The sequence below is a fragment of the Perna viridis genome, chromosome 12 (genome assembly GCF_037379345.1).
Source record: "Perna viridis isolate PV_CMFRI_1.1 ecotype Kerala chromosome 12, ASM3737934v1, whole genome shotgun sequence".
NCBI lineage: Eukaryota > Metazoa > Mollusca > Bivalvia > Mytilida > Mytilidae > Perna > Perna viridis.
In genome coordinates this window covers 16217457-16240060 of record NC_142456.1, presented here as the reverse complement: position 1 = coordinate 16240060, position 22604 = coordinate 16217457, and the positions used below count along the sequence as shown (strand labels likewise).

Sequence of the window (22604 nt, the reverse complement as noted above, 5' to 3'; positions counted from 1 at the left end):
GTAACTTTCAGTACATTATAAAGGCATGCTGCGTTAACAGCAATATTTATCATAACCGATACTTAGGGGTAAACTAATTAGCATACCATTGCAATAAAGCAATATCTACAAGGTGTGTTTGAATGGCATTTTTGTATCTCAAACTTCAAAAATGAAATTCTAAACGAACAGGAACACGTAAAATCAACACATTTTGACAAGAAGTTGAATGCCTTTGTCTGGGAAATAAATTAAAAATGTAACAGAATCTCGTCTAGTTAGCGAAAAGATGACAGACAATATTCCCTCTGTAATAGACAAATAAAGACGAGAACATCTGTATTTACCTGTCTTGAACGATATAAAATACTAATCGAATAAACCTCTGTTCGTATATTTTATTACCTGTATTGTGCTTTGTAAAATGCTAATCGAACAGACCGCTATCTCGCCTTTTTATCAGTATTGACGATGTTCTCATCTTATGTTTTAACGATTGGAATTGATGTTCGACGAGAATTGATTGAGATGTTAAGAGATAATTGATAAATCTGCTGCTTGTATGGATTACCTATTACAACTTGTTAAATATCTTTGTGGTAGCTCGATATATCTACTATTATAGGGTTTGTATTTCTCGTTCTCGATTTATTTTTTATCCAGAATTTCTGCAGTAGAACGAATTTTCAGGAACATCTAAAGAGAATTTTCTATTTTATTAATAACAAAATTATCGTGTAAAATTCAGCGTCATATTTTTAGAGGACGAAATACGTATAAACTTTAAAGCACTGAGAGCCTGATTTTAGTCTGACCATAGGGGCTTGCTCCCACTATCAAATATGCAGTTACAGTAGGGGATTGCTCCCACTATCAAACATGCAGTCCCAATAGTATACTAGTTGGGCTGCATATTTGATAGTGGGAGCAAGACCATGTGGTCTGACAGGAATTTAAAATTAACCTGAGCATATATAACCTGGTAATAAAAAATGATAACATTAACCAGCAATACGGAGTAAGAATCTTTGCTTCGTATCTTTAACAAAAAAAGTTCATAGATTACGACTCAAAGTTTTATAAAGTTATGAATAAAAAACCCTAGTTAATGTCAAACTGTTGAAGACATAGTCATTAATTCTTGAAAATGCCAGCATATTTAAACTCTTACAGGCTACACCCTTTGACAAGCAGAGAACACCCAGTTTGATTCCTCCTTAAAATAGCCATTAACACTGACGGAAGGGGACCTTTTAGCAAATATAATAGCATCATTCGATTCTTTTTGTCATAATGTTTATTTGGTAATAGGGTATGTAAGTTTCGTCACGTGACTCCGCGGTTTCATGAGAATGGGTTCTCGTCTACCATTCGAATGCACTGAGATTAGTCATTAACATAGCACCGAGTTCAACATAAAAAGCAAAATATCTTTCTGTGCAAAATACTTTTAAAAAATGACAAACATCTAGTTATACAGGATAAAAATGTTAAGAAAGATATAAGAGTAGAAGATTTTGCATTGTGGTACAGCGCCTCGATTTCCCGGAAGTAAACAATAAAATGCAAATCTGTCTTCGGATTTCAATACGTTCTACATCGAAAATTCCGGAAGGGAAACTGAAACTAGAACGAGACTTACAAACCCTATACTTGTCATGACATTGTTTTGTGTCTGTTTACATTTCATAAATCTGTACAAGATTTGTACGACAAGCTAATAGATTTGATTTGATTTGATAAAATTGTTGTCTTAAGGAGATTGACCTAGGGTAAGGGACACACCTCTTATATCATTGGAACGTTCGTATTCAGGATTTTACATCAATGTCATGTAAGCATCAAAGTAAATAGGACTGATTTTATTCTGTTTCAAATGAAAGCTTGATAAGCTTTGGTGAAATTGAATATTATACGAGCACGTCACTGATTTCAAGAGTTATGTCCCTTACTATAGGTCAACCTCCTTAAATTCAACCACTTCTGATGCTTTTGAATTGAGTTTAAGAACTCACATAGTCGAGCGACGAGACTTATAATCCCTCTCGAACTTCCTATCTTGTCAAATGTATATATTATCTATAATGAGGAAATTGATCAAAGAAACTTTACACATTTCTACCTTGGGACAAACAAATTGACTAAAATTTTAAACATTTAATGTCATTTATTCCATAACCGACCGTCGTCTGTCTTGTATGGCTTTTGAGAGAGCCAATTTTGAGAGTGGAGTGTGTCTAATAATCATGAAGAAATCCTTACTGTGACGAACGGACGAAAATGATCCCTGTATATCAAGACTTACTGGATGGAGATTTAAAAGGTCTTTTCATAAGTGCTTGATATTGCAATGAAGCTAAATTAAGCTGTTATCATAGATGTGATGTAAGTTGGTAATAAAGGATACATGTAATAACCATTGATCAAAATACCTATGTTGGCGTGAGGATGAAGTTTATCGTCTGAGTAAAACTTTCATAGGGAAAAAAATGAAAGTTCCATATATATAAACACATCCACTATCATAAACTTTGGAGATTTATAGTCGATATTCCTAACCTTTCTTGATAGCTACATAAAATTTGTATCAGGTATATGCTTATCATTATACGTGCAAAATTCATGAGAAAATGGTATATAAATTTATCAGTTCATAGGATTTATTACCGGAATGCTTCTGTATAATTTGATCAGATAAGAAAAAAACATGTTTGTTTCCGGTACGAAATACATATCATCCAATTTCATTCTCTCAGAGGCAGACCCAGAAGGGGGCGTAGAGAAGGTCTCCCAAACGTTTATGTTGAAAAATTCACTTTAAATCACTCTTAGATCAGTAACCTCTTTTTCCCGAGTTTCAGAATCCGCGATTGATTCATTTTTTAATAGTCGTATTTGTTCTTTTTCTAGAAATACATTTATTTTCGGATCAATTGTTATAAAGCAAGAGTGCTCAACCCTATCAAATGTAAAGTTTTATAAAATTCTTTTTGAAAAAAAAACCTTACGTCTGCAGTAGACCATACTGTGGTTAGTCGATGTGCATGGAAAAGTCTTAGATAGAAACCTTTTTGTACAAGCTTTTTCTATATTGAATAAACTTTCTTTGACTGCTTGTGTTTTATGAGGTTTATTACACGGTCTTAAACGTCCAAGCATGACCCGGACAGACTGTAAGTAAAAAATATCATAGTCAAATCTTCACACTTCCGCCACCATACCGTAAAGATACTAGAAGCTATTTTAAAGATTTCTCTGACCTCAATTGATAGCTTAAAAGCAATAAATTGGAGTTAAAAAATGCTTTTATCAGACATTCGACAGGAGTACTGGGCAGGTTTTGAAATATTTTGAGACTTAGCGGAACTAACCTGAACTAAGTTAAAAGTTTATCTGTTAAATGTACAACTCCAAATTGTTTAGAGCTCAATATGAATATGAAATACAGCAAACTCTGAATAATCCAAGCACCTATCTAAACGAAATCAATTTTAAAGTCCAAAAGTGGTTCGGTTTAGACAGGTTTAGCTATACATTGTGTTTTGCATAAGCTGTATTCATTTCAATATTCAACAATAGCTGCTTATTTTGCAGACTGTGCAACGAAGTTATTTTTCTTTCGACTAACATTTTGGTAGATGATAGAACTTTAATCAAGGACAACCTCACAGTGGATAGTACTAGAATGAACCACTGGACCAAAGATTGCGGCTAGTAAAATTGATGGGCCAGTTAAATCACAAAACAATCTCGATGACCAATTGCATGGTAAAGTATCAATTGGCGTATAATACTAAAATTTTTGACAGATAGAATTGGGCTTGGTCTTACAAATGAAAGATGAATGCCAGAGGATATACCACATTTACTGAAACGACTGCATGACTTATACTATAGGCGAAGAAAGACTTTGAATGTTATTTCAGTTAACGACTTATTTTTTTGTTCTTCGTTTGAATGCCAGTATATTTTTAAAAGGAAAAATAAGTATTGAGGGTCAGGTCATACTTTCAATCTTCATTTTTTCACAGTCTGTCCATCTTGTTTCAATAAGCATAAACATGAATCCAAACATTTATAGTCAAGACCTACCTCGAACGAGTTCCTTAAATTCGTCCATTAACATTTCTTTCGTTATAGCTGCCCCTGCGGGTCCCGGGGGTCCGGGTGGGCCTCGAGGTCCAGCTGGACCAGGTACACAACCCTATACAAGAAATTAGATACAATTAAACATCGTTCATTTAGTTCACGAAATCAAATCTCTGCTACAATTATCATGTAAATGTGACTGCAAATGAAATCAGTAGATTTTTTTTAAAAACAATATTTGTAATATACATCCGTCAATCGTCTCGGTTTGTTCTAGCTTCTTCAATTTTGACACATTTAGATACAGAATTATATAATATATATATATATATATATATATATATATATATATATATATATATATATATATATATATATATATATATATATATATATATATATATATATATATAAGTCATAAAAATTTAATTATAACAAACTTGGCTTACACCAACAACACACATGCACTGTTATGGTATTGCAAACAGATATATATATATATATATATCTGTTTGCAATACCATAACAGTGCATGTGTGTTGTTGGTGTAAGCCAAGTTTGTTATAATTTTTCTCGCATTTGTGCAAATGTATCTTGTTCGTTGTATAGTCTGGATTGATCATAATTTGGCGTTTTTCTCAATTTTGTATTGTGTTCGTTGTTTCAATTTTTACAGTTTTGTCTGTCAACTGACTTTTGAAATAACGATTTCGTTTAAACCGTGTTTTATTACAAAAATTTTATATAACTTACATGTGAACAAGCCAATCGTTTACTCTTCTTATCCTTTCGTTTTCGCGGTTGCCTGTTATTTTGTGGTCTTTTGGAATGTCTGACAAACGTAATCCAACTGTCTTTGGCATCTACAGCTTTTCGTCGTACATCTTCAAGTTCCTGAAAAGTATTGAAACAATAATAGACCGTTTCGTGTTAAATTTACAATTCCGCGAGTTGGGGCTTGGGTAGAACAACAGAATTTTCCGCACGGAAGTGAATATTGAGCATGCTCCACGCATCCTGATCGAATATTCAACAGTTAACACGGTCTATTGTGCTAACACTATCAGCACTTTAGAATCATTGAAATTAAGGTATGTTATATTTTGTTTTAACAGCTGATTTCGTATGAAAAAAAATACATAGCAATCGAAGTAGTGTCAAGGTGGTTAAATACATCGTCACCAGCCACAAAGTTGGAATATAACATTGTCGCACCGTGTATCTTTGTCCAAAATTTTATTTTTATGACTTATTTTGTCACCTCTTATTTGTGTCGCACAAGCTGCTTTCTAAACACTGAATAAGTGGCTTTACGTGCGACCATATTTCGGTATCCGATTTTACAGCCCCTTGAAAAACATTTTCTACCGAAATTCATTAATTGATTCAGTCCAGTATCTATGACTTAAGGCAATAACTTTACATAGAGACCTCCACTTAAAATACATGTATTTATACTAGGACACAAAGACCTTTTCCAGACATATCTCTTTCCATCTTTTCTCTCATTTTTCACCTTCGGAACAATATAGCCTTTCAACGTCGATAGCAACGGGTAAAAGTACTTCAAAGATGAAAGCCAATTTTGCTCCAGGAGTGAAGTACTAAATAATTGGCCGATTAGCTGAGGGGGTAGAAGTAAGCTAAATTTCATGTCAGATTGGGAATAATTAAGGCTTTTTTCAATGGTATTATCAAATGAAAAAATGATTGCAATTTGTCATCTGACCCAATCTCTTTTAAACAATTCAGTATCACATGCTCCAAATTCTTTAAATCGTTCAAGATTTTTATTTATCAAAGATAGATTTTGTATACATGAATGTGAATCGATTGCACTCCCCTGCCGGCCAAAACCCCACTATCATGCTGGGATAATTTCTTAGGTTGGACTAAAACTTGTCAATTTTCTATGATAGTAAGGCGCCCATCCTACTGATAAATTTGCTATCTTCTCATGCGGGGGAAAATATACATTTTACTCAATTAATCAAAGAAAATTTAAGTATCTATCATTTTCTATTACATTATTTTTCACTGATCTTTAATATTCCGCTAACCAGAAACACTTGTTACTTTCTCGTGTAATCATAAATATGAATCTTTAATTTTACAAATTTTATCTTCCAAATACCACTCTTATTTAGTTTCATGCAGTTTTATTTCAAATTAGCCTAATGAAAAGGTTATATTATCTTGATAGAAAACTTTACCGATTTTTCATTGATTAGTGATTAAATTCTAATATGTGGAAGGACTTTAAATGAAAATGCTGAATCAGTGAAGACAAAAGTAGAATGACCTTGAAATCAAATGATTTTCTTCAAAGTCTGGAAAATTAGTCTTTTACTTTAATTAGCCAGGTTTTATAGTTTTCAAATTACCGAAGTAAGATCAAGTGTACTATTCTTTCGAGAAACAAATATGATTAAAACAATGTACACTATCCCGGATTAGCTTTATACATAGCATGAGTGTAATATATGATTATGATGATGTAATTTTTACTATGATTTTTGTACCTTAAATAAGCTTTGGTACAGTCGAACTACTTCCGTTGTACTGTACTAATTTGCATAAAACGGCGGGGTTTAGCACTGAGTGTAAATGAGGTGTAAATCTTTGAAATAGCGAATAAACTAATACGAATATACTGTGTAAGAATTGTACCACCTGCCGATTACCATTCTACTTTGACCTCTAACCTTAATAAGCTAAAACCTTAGCCAAACATATATACGATGAGCGGGTCCAAAAGGGGGAAGCCTCTCCTATATGATCAAAAAGTCTGATTAATAGTCTATAGAAAAACTGAAAATCACTTGAAACCCTCCCCCCCCCGCTTGACAACAAGGCCTCTTTTCTAAATTTCAGGATCCTCCACTGTTTGAAGAGGTAACATCACGTGCTGATCTTTTTTGCAATTGCCCCGTTATTACAAATATCAGTATAATCTCGCCACGTGTTAGGTTTGCAGCTGACTCCATTAATAAAGTTATTATTTTTTTATGATTTGTAGATCGCGCAATGGCAATTAATGTTAATATACCTTAATTATTTCTATAAGGGTCAAGGATTTAGAAATATTTGATGGAATTCGGAGAATTACGAACAGTTCTGCAATATTACACATTTTATATTACCTACGGTTTGGATGGTTGCACAAAACTGGTTATTCAAACAAATTTGTTAGTATATAATGAGGGATATCATTTTATCAATGAAGTTTTTTACAAACAGGACAATTAAAATTGATTTTTGAAATGAAAATTATATAGATTAGAAGAATAAATGGAGAATTTACAATTCGAAATTAAACAAATATGGCATTAATGGAACATTAAGTCAAACCCCGCCTCGTAATGGTGGAAAAAAGGAGAAAGGCAAAATTTTCGAAATTCGAAACTCGAAAACTACATTTTTAATTTTTTTTCTGAAAATTGAACCTAATCTGTATTTTATTGTACTTAACAACTGAACAACTGTGCAAAGTTTACAAAAAGTAATCCGTTCTCAGGCTATCATCGGGAGAGCGTCGACACAAGGAGGGACGGACACTCAACTTTTCGGAGAGTATCACATAATACCTATCAAATTAAATTGAAAGTAAGAAAGTGTCTTGCAGTATTTGTTGTGAACATATTCGCATTAACTTAAAAAAAAAATAACGAGAACGTCGTCGTGCTTAAAAATTTAAAATTTGAATTAAGAATTTAAGTTTGAAACCAAAAGCATTTTCAGATTTTGAAAGCGTGACATTGCTTCCTGCTAGGAAAATGAAATAAATATTAAAATTATTTCGACACTCAAATTCTGATGTAATGAAGTAAGTGATCTTATATAATGTATCTTTAAGTTTCGATTCATGCGACGAAATTAATAAAATAGTGACCTATACGTCCATTCTGTCGTCCAAGCAGAAGAGAAAATTTGAAGCCACAAGAATGGATTACCTTTATATGGAGGTAATACATGAAATAAAATATAACCAATATGCTACTAATAAAATCAAATATTTATTACATATTTATGGTATAGAAAGAGACATACCGTCGCTCATCACCAACATAGTGAAACACCACTCTTAGAGTGGTGGTCAATAACATTGTTATTTCTAAAGATTTCTTACATTTTGTTTTTAAGATGTTGGGCATAACCTGCGGTCCTTTTCACAAAAAGTCGTAAGTGTAAAATTAGTCGTAAGTTATGATGTCAAAATAGAGTCAAGTATTGTGACATCACAACTTACTAGTTTTACTCTTACGATTTTTTGTGAAAAGGGCTGCTGCTATTCAAAATATCAAAATTATTGGGAACTATCTATTTGGATAACAAAAATTGTGGGTTACCACTAAGAGAGTGGTGTACCACCACGTCAGTGATAAGTCATGGTATATTCTTTCTGAACTGTATTTTGGTAATCAGAAAGTACACGTATTTTCTTTAGTAATCATATCCTGTTCTAGATGTAATATACTTTTGCAAATAAATTATAATAGTAAAGTGCTAGTAATCAAATAATTACAAACAAAACTGCGAAGTAATCATACATGTAGAATCAAAAGAGTCGTGAGCAATATTCAAAATCCGAAGGAGATTGGTGTCATAAACTAGTTACAATTTGAACAAGTATTTGAACCTTTACAAAAATATCAGAAGTGTCGTTAAAGAATAATCAAAGGGAACGAAATATCGAGCGATAATCAAAAGATTATATTCCAATGAGACTAGTCAGAGGAAACAGACAGACACAATATAAAACATAAAAAACCAAAACAACAAAGTAAATGAGCAAAAAATTCGGATCTAGGACCAGGTGCACCGGAAGAGTATGAGTAAAATGTCTCGTCCGGGTTCGACGAAAGAAGAAAGTAAAACTATGACATGATGAACAAATAGATTCTAAAGGTGCTGATAGATACACCATGATAACGATCCACGAATTCATAATGACGACCAGAAAAGATTTGTATAGTGATGACTTTAATCTTGAAGTAACATTACCCTGTCAGAAGCCTAATTATAAGAAGTCTAGCACGGTACAAAATGTCCGCGCAGTTTTGGCAAGCACTGGCATAATGTCCGAGTTGTCATATGAAAACTCCATACGCCATAAGGAAATTTGACGATACGGAATGACAAGTCATCGCGTTTGTAGTATAGTTACATGTAATCGTATCTTAAAGCCACCATTTGCATTCATGTGTATGACATAAGGAATAGCTACATGTATGAATTGATCATATGGTGGGACTTGAATCATAGAACTTTAAGCAGTAATAAATTATTCTACTAGCAGCAATTTCAAAGAGAGTGAGTCTTATCGTCAGTCAGCAGAGTCCTCCACAAATCTATAACTGCTTTTACTTAACTGTTAGTCTGTGTGCTCTGCAAGAGGGCTAAAAGCTTTGATTTTGCGAATCGAACCCTCTGCGGAGGAGATAATTTATCATTTATACTAGTAATATAATTATCCGAAACAAGTTACTGTAGAAGTTCAAGAGTTCTTTTAATTTTTATTCGAATTGTTTCACATTTATTCTTCGTTTCTTTCAACTTGTGATATCCAACACCTAATCCCTTGTGTTTAAACGGTTATTCACCAAATAAAGATTTTTATCTTTTTCTTCCGAACAATAACAGAAATCTTGGGTGTACCCGATTGTGTTGATTATAAAATAATCTACCAGTTAAGTGATTGCGATCAAACACTTCCGTGACCCTGAAAATTGCGATTTAAATCAAACGAATAATCGAGTGTACTTTGTAGCAACATAATTTGTTTACGTTTTGACAGCAGCCATTGTTCTTGTCGATTTGAAAAATGATTGCAGATTTAACGGACCATTGTTTGAGTTTGTAACAATGGCTCCGATTGGCTAATGGCTTTTAATTAACTTCCTGTGTATAGATGGTTATAGGTTGCTACACGCAAATTGTGCTATCATCTGTTTGTACTGCATGTATTAATATTGCGTTCCGTGACACATCCTTTGTTTGACGAAGTTAATGGAATGCTAGGGGGTCTATGTACTTGTAGAAAACCGGAAGATAACATGTTTTTAAACCTTGTATTTACATTTCCGTTATTCAAAAAATAAAGTAGTCCTTCAGTAATTCCTGTATAAAATTACGTCCTATAATTTGGTCAAGGTTAATAACAAAAGGTCTTTTGGTGAACTTAATTACAAAATTATAAAGGAGTAATATATATATAGCACTTGGATAAGTCTGTAGCACAGACCCATCCAATACTGCAAGAGGAACGCCGTGTAAATGGGTGACAAAAAAATCTACTCTCGGTCTCACAAGTTTGTTCTTCGTCAGATAATAACCTCTACGTTAAGGCAAAAAAATCTTAGCCGACAAATCGAGTGCACGGTGTTCCGATTAATCGGGTTCTGTATATTTTTATTTTTTTCAAAATGAATTGAGCGTAAAATAAAGAATTTGAAACATAACGATTATTTCCTTTCCTAACCATGTGCATTTCCTGTCTAACTCATTAATAACTTTTACTTGATAGTACGATTTTTTTAAATGTGATGGGATGAACATTACAATTCCGGAAAATGAACTTTTCTTCCTGTTCGTGAATTTCTGCAAACAACACACTATAAAGAAAAAAATCTAAATATTTATATCTGCTTCCGATTGTAAAAGAGGTCAAATGGTACATTCAGACAAACTGCAGGTAAATCACTATATTTGTTTTTTTAAATGGTGAAATGGGAGCAACCGGGCGAAGATCAAAATTGTGATACCCGATATTACATGCATGTTGAAGGCAGCAACCTTGCAAAACATTTAAAACAATTTCATTACAAATTAAAAGTGTATTCTAAAATCCTTATTTTTTCTGATCCAGTCATGAGTTAATTTTGCACAGATATTTGGAATGGTAGAATTTGTCTTCACGAAGATGGTAGGTTTTGTGCAAACGTCCGGTCCATATACAAACTGTGCCTCACGCATTTCGTTCTACCGCATCGAACTCTTCTAAACCCTTGATGCTTCTTGTCGCTTATGAATGAGACCGGTATTTGTAATAAGTACTTTCTGGCTAGAGCCATTCAGCCAGAAATGCTTACTCTCATGGCATATAGGATACGAAAAAAGTCTCTAAATTTAAGCAAATATTGAAGACCAGAATAAATTGAAACGAAGAAGATATGAAACCATCTTGCTCTGCATGGAAATTTCCGACAAGACATAACATTCTGTGAGACTGAAATCAGACTCTCAGTGCTTCTATCATGCACTGAATACTATTCTGAGGACTGCGTCCTCTGCTAATAAAAGAGCTCCTCTCACTCGCACAGAAATACAATATACTACATATATAGCAATCGGTCATAACGAAATTCCAAAAGACTACTAGCCGCGGAAAGTGCAAAATAAATTCAATAAAAATCGGAAAAGAAAAAATACGGAAAATGGATAAAGATTTTGATCATTCACCTTGTCGCACCAATTTAGTTACAGATCAAAGTTGAAGACGTGGAAAACAAAAATGACGAAACAAAATTTTCGTTCAAAACATAGGTATCCAGCGTTCATTATATTGCTTGACCCTAAAGCATGTAATTATTATGAAATATTTTTCGAAGAATTTTGTTTCTTACATTTGTTCACGTGTTACGTGCGAGGCTCGACATCCTATTTTTTTATGTTATTTTACGTAGTTTTACAATTATTACATCATTCGTAATCAGTAGGGAAGTTTTTTTAGAAATCCGTCAAAAAGGATAAATCACGGACGTCCAAAGGTTTTGAAAAAATATGTTTTTTCTATTTACTTTATAATTTGTATGTAATTATCCTGAAGCATTTTGTTTAGTAAATGTACCTTACAAAAGTAAATAAATAAAGGGGTTGTCCTTTTGAAAATAATGTACATCGCCTTGCAACATATATCTCCGGCAGAGATGGCATTTTCGCTATTTCAAAGCTAACTTCAGTACCTAACCCCACCTCTTTATCCAAAAAAGTACAGTACAAAGGAAGTAGCTTCGCGGATTAGTGTTGAGTTGTACTCATGCCATGGGATTTTCCCCTATTGTTTATAACAGAGTCTTTAAGCAAACGCCCCGTGCAGGTCCGGGTGTCAAAAGAATAGGCCTGCAGCAGCGCTAAGCTTGTCGTAAAAGGCGACTAAATAGTGCTCAGAAACCTAGCCGGGGGCTAGGCGCTCTGCCCACAGAGCAACTGGGATGTGTGCCCCAGGTGGTGGAATGGGGTACCCCTGGCATGTTACATGCTGGGGTTGTCAGGCTATAATACGGAAAACCTGACCGCAAACCATAGTGGTGCACCGTGTTGGGAAAAATGCCACGTTCCTCGCACGTTAAAGAACCCTGCTGTGGTCTTCGATAGGAGTAGGAACCTTTGCGCTCCGCCACAGGAGGCTAAATTGCCCGACCGTACCCATCCCCCTTTTTCCAGTGGCAATCAAAATTTGTCGACTCTATTATCCTTGTGACCCATCCTTTTTTTATCATTTCATGTTCATTTTATCATCCATTTCATGTTCATTGTCTGAAAATAGCTGAAATATTGCTGCTCGGATGTTAAACCCCAACAAACAAACAAACAAACTTTAAGCAAGCGAGTGATACATAGTAGATCAGGAAGCGGTTATAGATATGCGGAGAAAATTATCTATAGGTCGTTGAAGTCCATGCTGTCTTCGATTGTAGGTTGTGCCACGATTTGCAATTTTTATAGCCAATTACACATGTTACCAGCTATAAAAACATACGCTTCAAACATCAAAGAAAATTATGGATGGCAATTACTATACATTCAATTTAAATTTTAGAATTTTCTAATACGTCCAAAAACCAAAAACAATTTAGAACAGCGGTCCAGTTCACGTAGTCCAGTTCTTTCTTGTGTTACTCTCATCGTATCACTGTCAGAATGATTTGCAAATTCTTTTCATTCTAAACAGAGTCAAGGCCTTGGCAATCACCGTTTCCTTGCAATCAAAGAGAATGCGGAAATCTGATATTCTTGATAATCTCTTTATTTGGGTTAGTAAGCTAGATCGATGCATTGATTTAGTACATAGTCAATCGCTGTTGTAAGTCGATGAGTAAATTAATGTCGTAATTTCAAAGTCGTCCTAGATAATAATTGTATACAGTAATGCGCATGACAGGGGTTCATCCAAAAATATATCAAAGTAAGCTGTCCGATCCAGAAATTTATATAAAAAAGGGTTCCAAGTTTACATTTACTCAATATTGTCCTAATTTTAATTAAAAAACTCCAAACAAAGGGGTGTTTCAATCCCTCCTCTGGATTCGTCACTGCATGATCTGTATTCAACCTTTTTACAGTGGAATCTGATCCAGGGAAAGTTCTTATCAGAAACTATTCTGGCGTTAATTGTCTGATATTTTATAGCCTATCAGTTACCAGAAATATTTTTGGATATACATGTAATTGATAGTAACTATCTGAGGAGTAGAATTGTCAGAAATTGTTCTAAAATTGTCCGATATTATATCTATATTGCCCCCCAAATGATATAACAACTTAAATTAAATTTCATTTTATGTAAAATGAAAAAGTTATTACTCTTGTGTCACCAGCAGTGGTGGATTTAGAGGGGATTGGATGAGACGCTCAACTCTCCTAAAAATTGGAACAATATTTACTTTTGCAGAAAATCGTGTTTTTTTCGAAAAATTATCACCCGAAATTTTGAGCCTTGTTCCACTCGGCAATCAATAATGTTAATGTCCCGTCGCCAGGACTTTAGAAAAGGTTATGCACGAGCTCTGAATGGTGGAGCCATCGAAGTTCCCGAGTCAGAATTGGGTGAGACTTCGGCATTTAACATACAAAAAATTGATGTTAATTTTTAAGACATTCTATAATTTTACATTTTTCTTGCATTAAGTGTATCCTCTCTGGCCACAGCTTGGACTTTTGACAGATACATAATGGTTTTCTCCCAGTATTGAACCATTGCCGCGGTGATTCAACTAGGCGCCTCCGATTAGTAGCAAAACTTGAATCCCTCTACAAAATTGCCATTATATATATACATAAATCAGAGTATGTATATTCTATGAATACTTTTATCTATTGGAAAACAATACATAAATACGATTTTGTTTAAAACAATACTTGTCTGAGTATACCTCCTCCCTTGTGTGTGTGTTTTTTATTATCCGTTTGTTTATACGAACTACTCGAATCACATCTTTAAATGTTTTAATCTTTAGCGTACGCCAAAATCTCACCTGGTATGGCAGGGGTAATGAACATGCACATATCTTTGAACTTGTCTTACTTAGTTAGCGTGTAAAATATCCTGTTTTTTTCATATATTTCTCAGTTAACATGGTCGCTAATCTTACAGTGCAGAAAACAATTTTATTTTTGCTGAATTCGCGACGACAAATAATCGCAACGTAAATTGTAGCGATTTCTTTGATTTCCAAAAGACAACTTACAGAATTCTTTTTTCGTTTCTTGGTATACAACTACTACTTATTTCAAGCTCCGAAAAGCGTTTGACGTTCGAAATTCACTTTAGTAAGAGATGAAACGAGTGTCTGCCGCTGCTTGGAGCTTGCTCTTATTTTTTTTCCCATGACTTTGCTTGCTGTCTTCACGTTTCCGTTTTGTGCATATTCTTGTTGGTTATGTATTGCCACAAAGTTCGATTTTTTTACCATAATCATAAAAATAGAAAGAAATCATTCCATTTTCTGAAAAAATAAAATTACGAATGAACTATGGAGGTAAAAACTTAATTCTAATATGAAGTGCTCCAAGCTCATTAGACCACAACCTTGGTGAAAAGTGATAAACACATGACTAACATATCGTGCAACTCTTAGGCTGCGCTTATTCAAAAATACGAAGAAACTTGTCCTATTAGAATTGAAAAAGATCACGGAAACTCCATTTTATTATTGTTCGACCACGGGTCTATGGTCAAACAATGATAAAATGGAGTTTCCGTGATTTATTTCGATTCTAATATTCTCATGATATAGCTTTTACAACGATGTTGCTAAAACCATAAATTAATTATTTTACTGCAATGAAAATTGTAAGACATGCACCGAATGAATTGATCGAAGAAGGCTTTAATACAATTATTGATAAACATTCGTATTAATTTGCTCTCACTAATTATATAAATTAATCTTATTTGAGCATTAAATATTTCATTTTTATGGTTAAGTTATGTGATACTTGCTTAATTTCAAATTATTTGTTTTAATAAGTAATATTTTGACAAGAATATTTATGGAGTCACAGTCAATTAAACATGGAAGTTTTTTTTTTTTTTTAAATTTTATTACAGAATGCAATCTGCGTTAATGATACGTCTTTCTTAGGATTGCTCGCGTCGTTTCACAAATAACTCACAAAGCTTACATACTCAATGGGACTTACGTGCACGTAAGTCTTAAGTAAGCTTTGTAAAACGATACCCTGCACCTAAAACTCTACTTACATGTATGTCAAAAGTTTTATGTTTAATCTTGAAATATAATTATGTAATTATGAAACAAATTATTTCAAATCTGAAAGGGCACTTAGATTTGAAGCCTACCCCGGACTTTACTTTCTATAAGCAACTCGGCGGGTGTTTCTAGAAAAGCATAGGGCGCTTACCCTACCGGTGTACCTGGTCCATGCTCCCAGTTTTTAGTGGAGTCCGAGTTGCTCATTTGCTTTTGTTACTTTGTATGTATGATTTTAGTTACTTTATGTTCTTTGTTATGCATGACTGTTTTCCATGTCTATTCTTTGTCCCCGGATTACATTCTTTTGATTACCGCTAGAATTTTGGTTCCCTTGATTACTCTTTGATTACCGCTATAACCTTAGTCCCTTTGATTATTCTTCGATTACCGCTATAACCTTGGCTCCCTTGGTTATTCTTTGATTACCACTATAACCTTGGTTCCCTTGATTACTCTTTACAAATACCAAAAAGTTCAAAATAAAACAACTATACTTAGAATGTATCGAAATGAACAGTAACGGATTATCCGGAGAAAGCTTTTACTTATGTATAAATTGCATCGTGAAAAGAACCGGGTTGTCTTCAAGAATACAACAGTTGTTACAAATATTTATGACGTGAATTGTTTTTACTTTACAATTTGCTCTTCAAACTGAATGAACCGACCTTTTGAAACCCCAACATATATTACACTTGAACATGTTGTTTACTTCAAACAGTTTTAAAAAGGTCGTAATTGCTTCTTTCAATAATAGCATTTCTTATATATTTGGTCGTTCCACTTCGAGTCAAGGATTATTAAGCCTGAAATTGATGAATAGGCAAAGGAACGGTGAAGACGTTACCATTGTACACTTGTCTACTCAATGTATACCTAAATGACCTCTTCTTCTAAATAAGCATACAATTCGGTCTTACATCGTTAATAATAAGGCGAATTAAGTTTGGAAGAAATAGGCTTCAAGTTTACAATATAAAGCAGATTATTAGTTCTCCCGAAATGTTTTCCGCGAGTTGAGTTAAAGCACGCTCTTGTTTTGATTATTTGATTGATTGTGATTTAACGTCTTGTGGTAGATATTTTATGCATTTGAGGACGATAACGTTTTAGCAGTCGAACAGACCCTGCAATGTACTAGCCATACTCTAATTGCACTATAGTTCACAGAAGCAACAGTCCGCATGCAGGTAGGCATATCAATACACTCGGACATATTATTCCGACTCCAAGCCAACAAGTCGTCACTATCTCTAAAACATACCGCGGGCAGGGTAGAAGCAATAACTGACCATTCATAAGTCTCGACCGTGCATCGAACCCACAACCTCCCGCACTAACAAGCTAGGTTCCGAGACAACTGAGGTGGTCCTCTTGTTGTGAAGTCTAATATTTACATGAGAGGCCATCGCCAGTGTAATGCTGAAAACGTGTGCAACTGAGCTAATTGGAGAGGAATCACTCGATTTTCACTGCGATTATGTGGCAAATTACCGAAATTGAGGTAGATAAAACATTCTGCTAAATCAAAAATCAAGGTTGAGCATTTTTACCTATTTCAAAGGCTCAGTTTGAAAAAAAAACAATCCTAGTCCTAGGCTCTACACTCTCATTCTAATGTACATGCTAAAAAATTTGCGGATTGTTGGCTAAACTTTAAAAGAACGACTCCAAGAAAGACTTTTTCCAATATTGCAACAATGCTTGTTTTGTTTTATTTGAACAGTTGTTCAATGATTTTTTTTACAATATTTGGTTTATAATTTACGTTATCATAAAAGAAACAACTTCCGGTTAAGCTTTGCACAAATAGACAAAGAAATATTGATTGCAACTATTGCGGAAATACAACTGACTTAAAAAAAAAAATCGCAATCATGCACTCATTTAAAGTCATTTACGGATATTATGAGTATTATTGCCCGATATTTCTCAATATGAGAACAATAAAATTGCGTTCTCGACTTAAATGGGGACAAAAAGTGTACTTATTATTCTACACTAGAATCTATGTAGGATTTTCATATATAGCCTCATTGAGTGGGAATGATGACCTCTAACCTTATTATTTGATTATCATATTCAAAATATAGTCAGCACCGGGGCGGATCCAGACACTTTAGAAGAGGGGTCCATCGGGGTTACTCAGGAAAAAGGGGTGCTAGTACATATTCGCCATTTTTGTCAATTTTACACACGAAAATGAGAAATTTTTCAATCAAATAGGGGGTGCCAACCCCTTGCAACCGTTCGGGATCAGCATCAAGATACATTAATGACAGTGTATAAAAGATTAAAATATTAAAATTTCTAAGCCTCAAATTTCAAAATTATAGATGTATTTTAAAGAATTGGATGACGCTTTAGAACATTGACCTTTTGATATTTCAAATAATATGTATACATTCAAAATGATTAGAGTGTTGTATAAGAGCCATTTAATTACGCACTAGGTCACGAGTAGTCTGATCTCATTTGATTTTCGATGCTATTAAGAATGGAATACAGTCTCGAGTGGAATAGACCTCACACAAGACAAGGCTTTTATTTTTATTTTACAGAAAAGGGCGTCAAAACTAACACCGCCATATAATCTGTTATAATTAGTTCACATTTTGATGAAAATTGGGCGTGGTGTGCTCTTGGTAGAAATTAACTTTTTGTAGACATACTAACAACAGGTTTCGGGTCTCATTGTGTTATAGAAAAAGACTAACGACGCCAAAGACTTCTAAATAACTGATTAAGAGGTGTGAGTTCAAATTGGAAGTCATTAGTATATACTAAAAAAATCTTTGTCTGCATCGATATTCATTGTAGAAATACCGGAAGTTGGGGAACTTCAATGATAGCTGCTGTGACAGTGGCAACATTTTGTGTGTTTTTTTTTGTGTGTGTTTTTTTTTTTTTTTTTGTTTCGTTTTGTTTCTTTTTTTTTTTAACTTTTAAAATTTAAATTTAAGGGGCATGCAGACATTTGAAGTTCAAAATGTGAACCGAGAAGAATAAATATTTTTTGTTGAATAGCATTCATTTTGAATGCTTCTATTACATTTTTACAAGCAAAACAAAAATCAAATTAATATACTTATATCATTGTATTTTATACAGTATAATCTAGAGTACTTGCTGACGCAAAGAACAAGTAAATACCGTTGAAACGCTCAAGGAATACAGACGCTGTTCCATGAATATTTGTATATAGAAATGAGAATTCTAGCATATAATTTGCTCATGGTAGAGAATGTTCCAAGCCCATATTCCCACTCCTGAATAAGCCACTTGAATAAAACAATAAGGAGAAATTGTCACCTTTTACAGAGTTTTTATTTTTACAGAATGAAAGCGTTGTGGCAAAACCAAGCGCGCCTGTCTCTTAAAATGTTTCCTCTAGAATGACATATAGCAAGCAATGCTACATATTTATCGTTTGAATTCCTTTAATTTTGGAACGCATGTAGTAAACTCCAGTTATGCTTAGCATGCTGTTACACACAATGCCAACATCATTGAAATATCTCCATCATGCAATTTTGCAGACTTGACATTTTTATTGATGTCGGTAATCAAAGCAACAAGAAAAATACAATAGGAAAAATATGATAAATTGTACATTGATATATTACTATCCAATTAGAATGTTGGTTACTGAATGAATGTCTCAAGCGATGCCTTGACGTACATCAGAAGATAAGAAATTTGGCGGCAAAGTCCGCGCGCCAACAGTGAAAATGGCGACAGGTAGCCTGCTAGAATCTGTACAATGTTCGGTGAAGTCTTGATGGATACTTTTCTTGCCAAGTACCAGTACAGTAGATTAATGATTAAAGAAAAAAGTTGTATTTAGTAAAATGAACGAGATAAGTGAGATAAAAACTTGTAAAAAGTTACAAATTTTATCGTCAGTACAAGAAAAAACTGTCATATGGCGCGTGGGGTATGATATACGAGATATCTACGTTGATACACCGTACATCGCTTTCGTGTTGAAAGATAGCGAGCATAACGAACAGGCTATTTTAATAAACTCGAATATTGTAGTAGTGTAAAGCTCTTTAGGTATGAATATGATATGTTCATATAAGATCAGTCTTCTTGACTAAATTCACCACATTAGTAGCCCCTAATTATCGGAAGGACAAGAAAAGCGTATTTTCTCCCTTTTTTATTTTTATTTTTTATTTTATTTTATTTTATTTTTTTTTTTTTGGGGGGGGGGCGTTCTTCGTCGCTTGTGTAAAAACGCAAAGTATGTCCAAGCACTCCAGATTTTTTAAAGAACTATTTTCAAATTAAGGATCAATTCAAAATCAGAAGATTTCAGCAAAAACGTAAAATGTTTTTTTCTTCGATCAAATCGATGAAATAGGCGATATCGTTTGATAATTAATTTTGAGGGCCGATGGGAGCTGAAACTGTTACAGTAATAAGTTCAAGTCATGAAAATATTTTGCTTCAGTTCTTTAACTCGTTGCACAAAACCATGATAAGATTTCTTCCACCACGACTTTTTGGAGGCTGGTACATGTAAGATGAAAAGGTTAATTCACAAAAGACTGATTATTTCAATAGATTGAAATCGATCTAGTTTAACACTTTATCTAGACGAGACTATCTTTTAAGATATCTAAATTTAAACTTTAAGCGTGAAAAACTCCTGACATCATCATTGATATCAAAGAGATCGAGCTATAGAGTTACAAGACAGATCAAGGAGTTATTCGGATTCAAATGAACGATGACAATAAATCAATTAAAGAAATACAAATTAAAAAAAAAACTCAATATATATCGTGCTTCTATGAACAAATAGCTGAGAAAACATACTTGTTCAAGTTTTAAAAAATACTCTGTGAACGTCAAATCCCCACCGTCTAAAATGTTTGCAAAATCAAGATTTAAGGGAACTACCATTTGATTTTTATGGAAGGGGATAGGGTCAAATTTACCTATCCCCATAAAAGTAAAATGCATGAACATTGTTAACATCATTGACGATCTATATTCCTTTAAGCGAACGATCTTATAATATTTTACTGATTTTCAGATTTGTTGTTCATATTAGGAAAATCCGATGTTTAACACAAAAAATGTACATATATGCATATATTCTACCGGAAACGGCGGTTCCAACAGTATAATTTCCTTAAACCAATTCCAATCACGATACAAGTATGAATTAAAATGTTCATAAAGTTCGTTTAAGCAGATGTTTGCTTGAATCATTCTGGGTAACCACCAAAACTGATACACATGTAGTAAAAGTGATTTTAGAACATAGCTGGTATTGTCAAGTTTCTGAACATGCAGACAGGTTTCCGGTTTTTTTAAAACATTTGTAATTCGGTTTTGACCGGTTCGATTGAGGAAACAGTCTAAATATTTTGTAGGCATCTAAACGACTAAAACACAAACAACACCAACTCTTCAGTCTCGTTGACATGGTACGACCACATCCGTTATATATTGAGGAAAATTTCGCTCCTAATTTTATTGTGTAAAAAAGAAATGACATCTTCATTGAACTTTTAACAACGACAAAATGCAACGCGAAATCGGTGGAGTCGTTAAAACTGCGTAGCTAATGTTTTGCATTGTGAACAAATTTCCACTGAATTAAAGAACTTCTTTTGCAGTTTCCAATAATAGATTAGATCAAAATGCAAGTTCAGAAAATTACGTAAATTTGGATTTCAAAATAAGTTAATCCTGAGGCTATTTGTCTTCACCACGTCTCTCTTAAGTAACTTTCACCCATTTCCCCTTTTCCCCCATTGCAAAGTACGTTCAGCGATATTGTTCATTCTATGAAAGCTAATTGAAATGAATAGTATTAAAATAAAAAAAAACTAACAAGTTGTCATAAAGGCGCACAACACAGAAATAGAAAATTGACAATTTGAAAAAGTACATAAATCATAAAATAAAACAAATGCTTACCTCATCATTTCCACTCAAATTAGGGAAACTGTCAGCTAAATCCTCTGAGTTCATGTAATCATTCACTTTTGCTACACACTCAAAAGTCAAAAACGCAAAAATAAAAATCACAAAAAAATCTACATTGCACATGGACTGCATCATTGCAATATAACTAGAAGAAACAGCAAGTTATCGCCCTTTTGTAGGAAATCATCCGGAGTCAATGATGTTAATCGATATATCGTAATCCTCCATTTTTCAACAATTAACTTATTTTCCCCACAATTGCACTCCTGATGCAATTTCAAATGTAATCCATCCGCAACGAGAAAATAGGGAAAGAGAAAAATAGCAAAAATCTAAATTAAAACGTAAATTACGATTATAGCCAATTTATCGACTGTGGTATTTAATAATTTCTACAAACGGTTGGTAATTAAGCGATCAAGTGACGGGTTCATGCACACAATTTTTCTCCAAAGTTATTTATTTCTTCTCAATAATAAAAATCTCCAATCAGAAAATTCACACCTTCCCAAGCTTCACTCTGACCAATAACAACAAAGCTCTTTCTTTTTAGTAAATCACTCGACGACTCGGTTAGTCTATTTACTTTAGGGCCATTGTTGTGTGCCTACAAGATTAACTGGTGATGTTCAAAGAATAAGATTTTTGTGACCGACCATTTAACTTGTAAAAGGGATAATTAGTTCTTTAAGTGTCTTTGTGATGTTACCCGGTTTTAAACCAATTGCTAAAAAAAGTTGCTATTTAAGAGGATGAAATACTCTGACGCGTTAAATTGATAAAAAAGTCAATGACAATAAGAAATAAGTTATTTTTAGAAATTTTAGATATAGAATTTTACAGGAGGGTCACCTCCTCGAAATTTAAAATATCGTTCCCTCAAAAGGAATTCAGACATATATCAATATATTTCTCAAAAGCAGTCAATTAGGCAAAATAAACACGAAGTCCTGCTACATTTCGCACTTATAATGGACAAATATTATCTCCCAAATAAAAACCCTTTGTGCTGAAAAATGTAATAAAAGGAAAGTGTCGTCACATTCCGGTATTTTCACGAGAACAATCAAAAGCCGTTTAATTTATCAA

At 33.7% G+C, this 22604-nt stretch overlaps 1 protein-coding gene across 1 annotated transcript in view; it reads right to left on the bottom strand.

Annotated features, from left to right (window-relative positions):
* Positions 1 to 22367, bottom strand: part of LOC148601449 (adipolin-like) — a 29384-nt gene extending 7017 nt beyond the window's left edge. Inside the window, exons 1-3 of the mRNA XM_088555692.1 lie at positions 21507 to 22367; positions 4822 to 4962; positions 4072 to 4183 (exon numbers count right to left, since the gene is read on the bottom strand). Coding sequence (XP_088411818.1) covers positions 4072 to 4183; positions 4822 to 4962; positions 21507 to 21650 — 397 coding nt within the window. The 5' untranslated portion in view covers positions 21651 to 22367. The remainder of the gene's footprint in view (positions 1 to 4071; positions 4184 to 4821; positions 4963 to 21506) is intronic.
* Between the last annotated feature and the right edge of the window lie 237 nt (positions 22368 to 22604).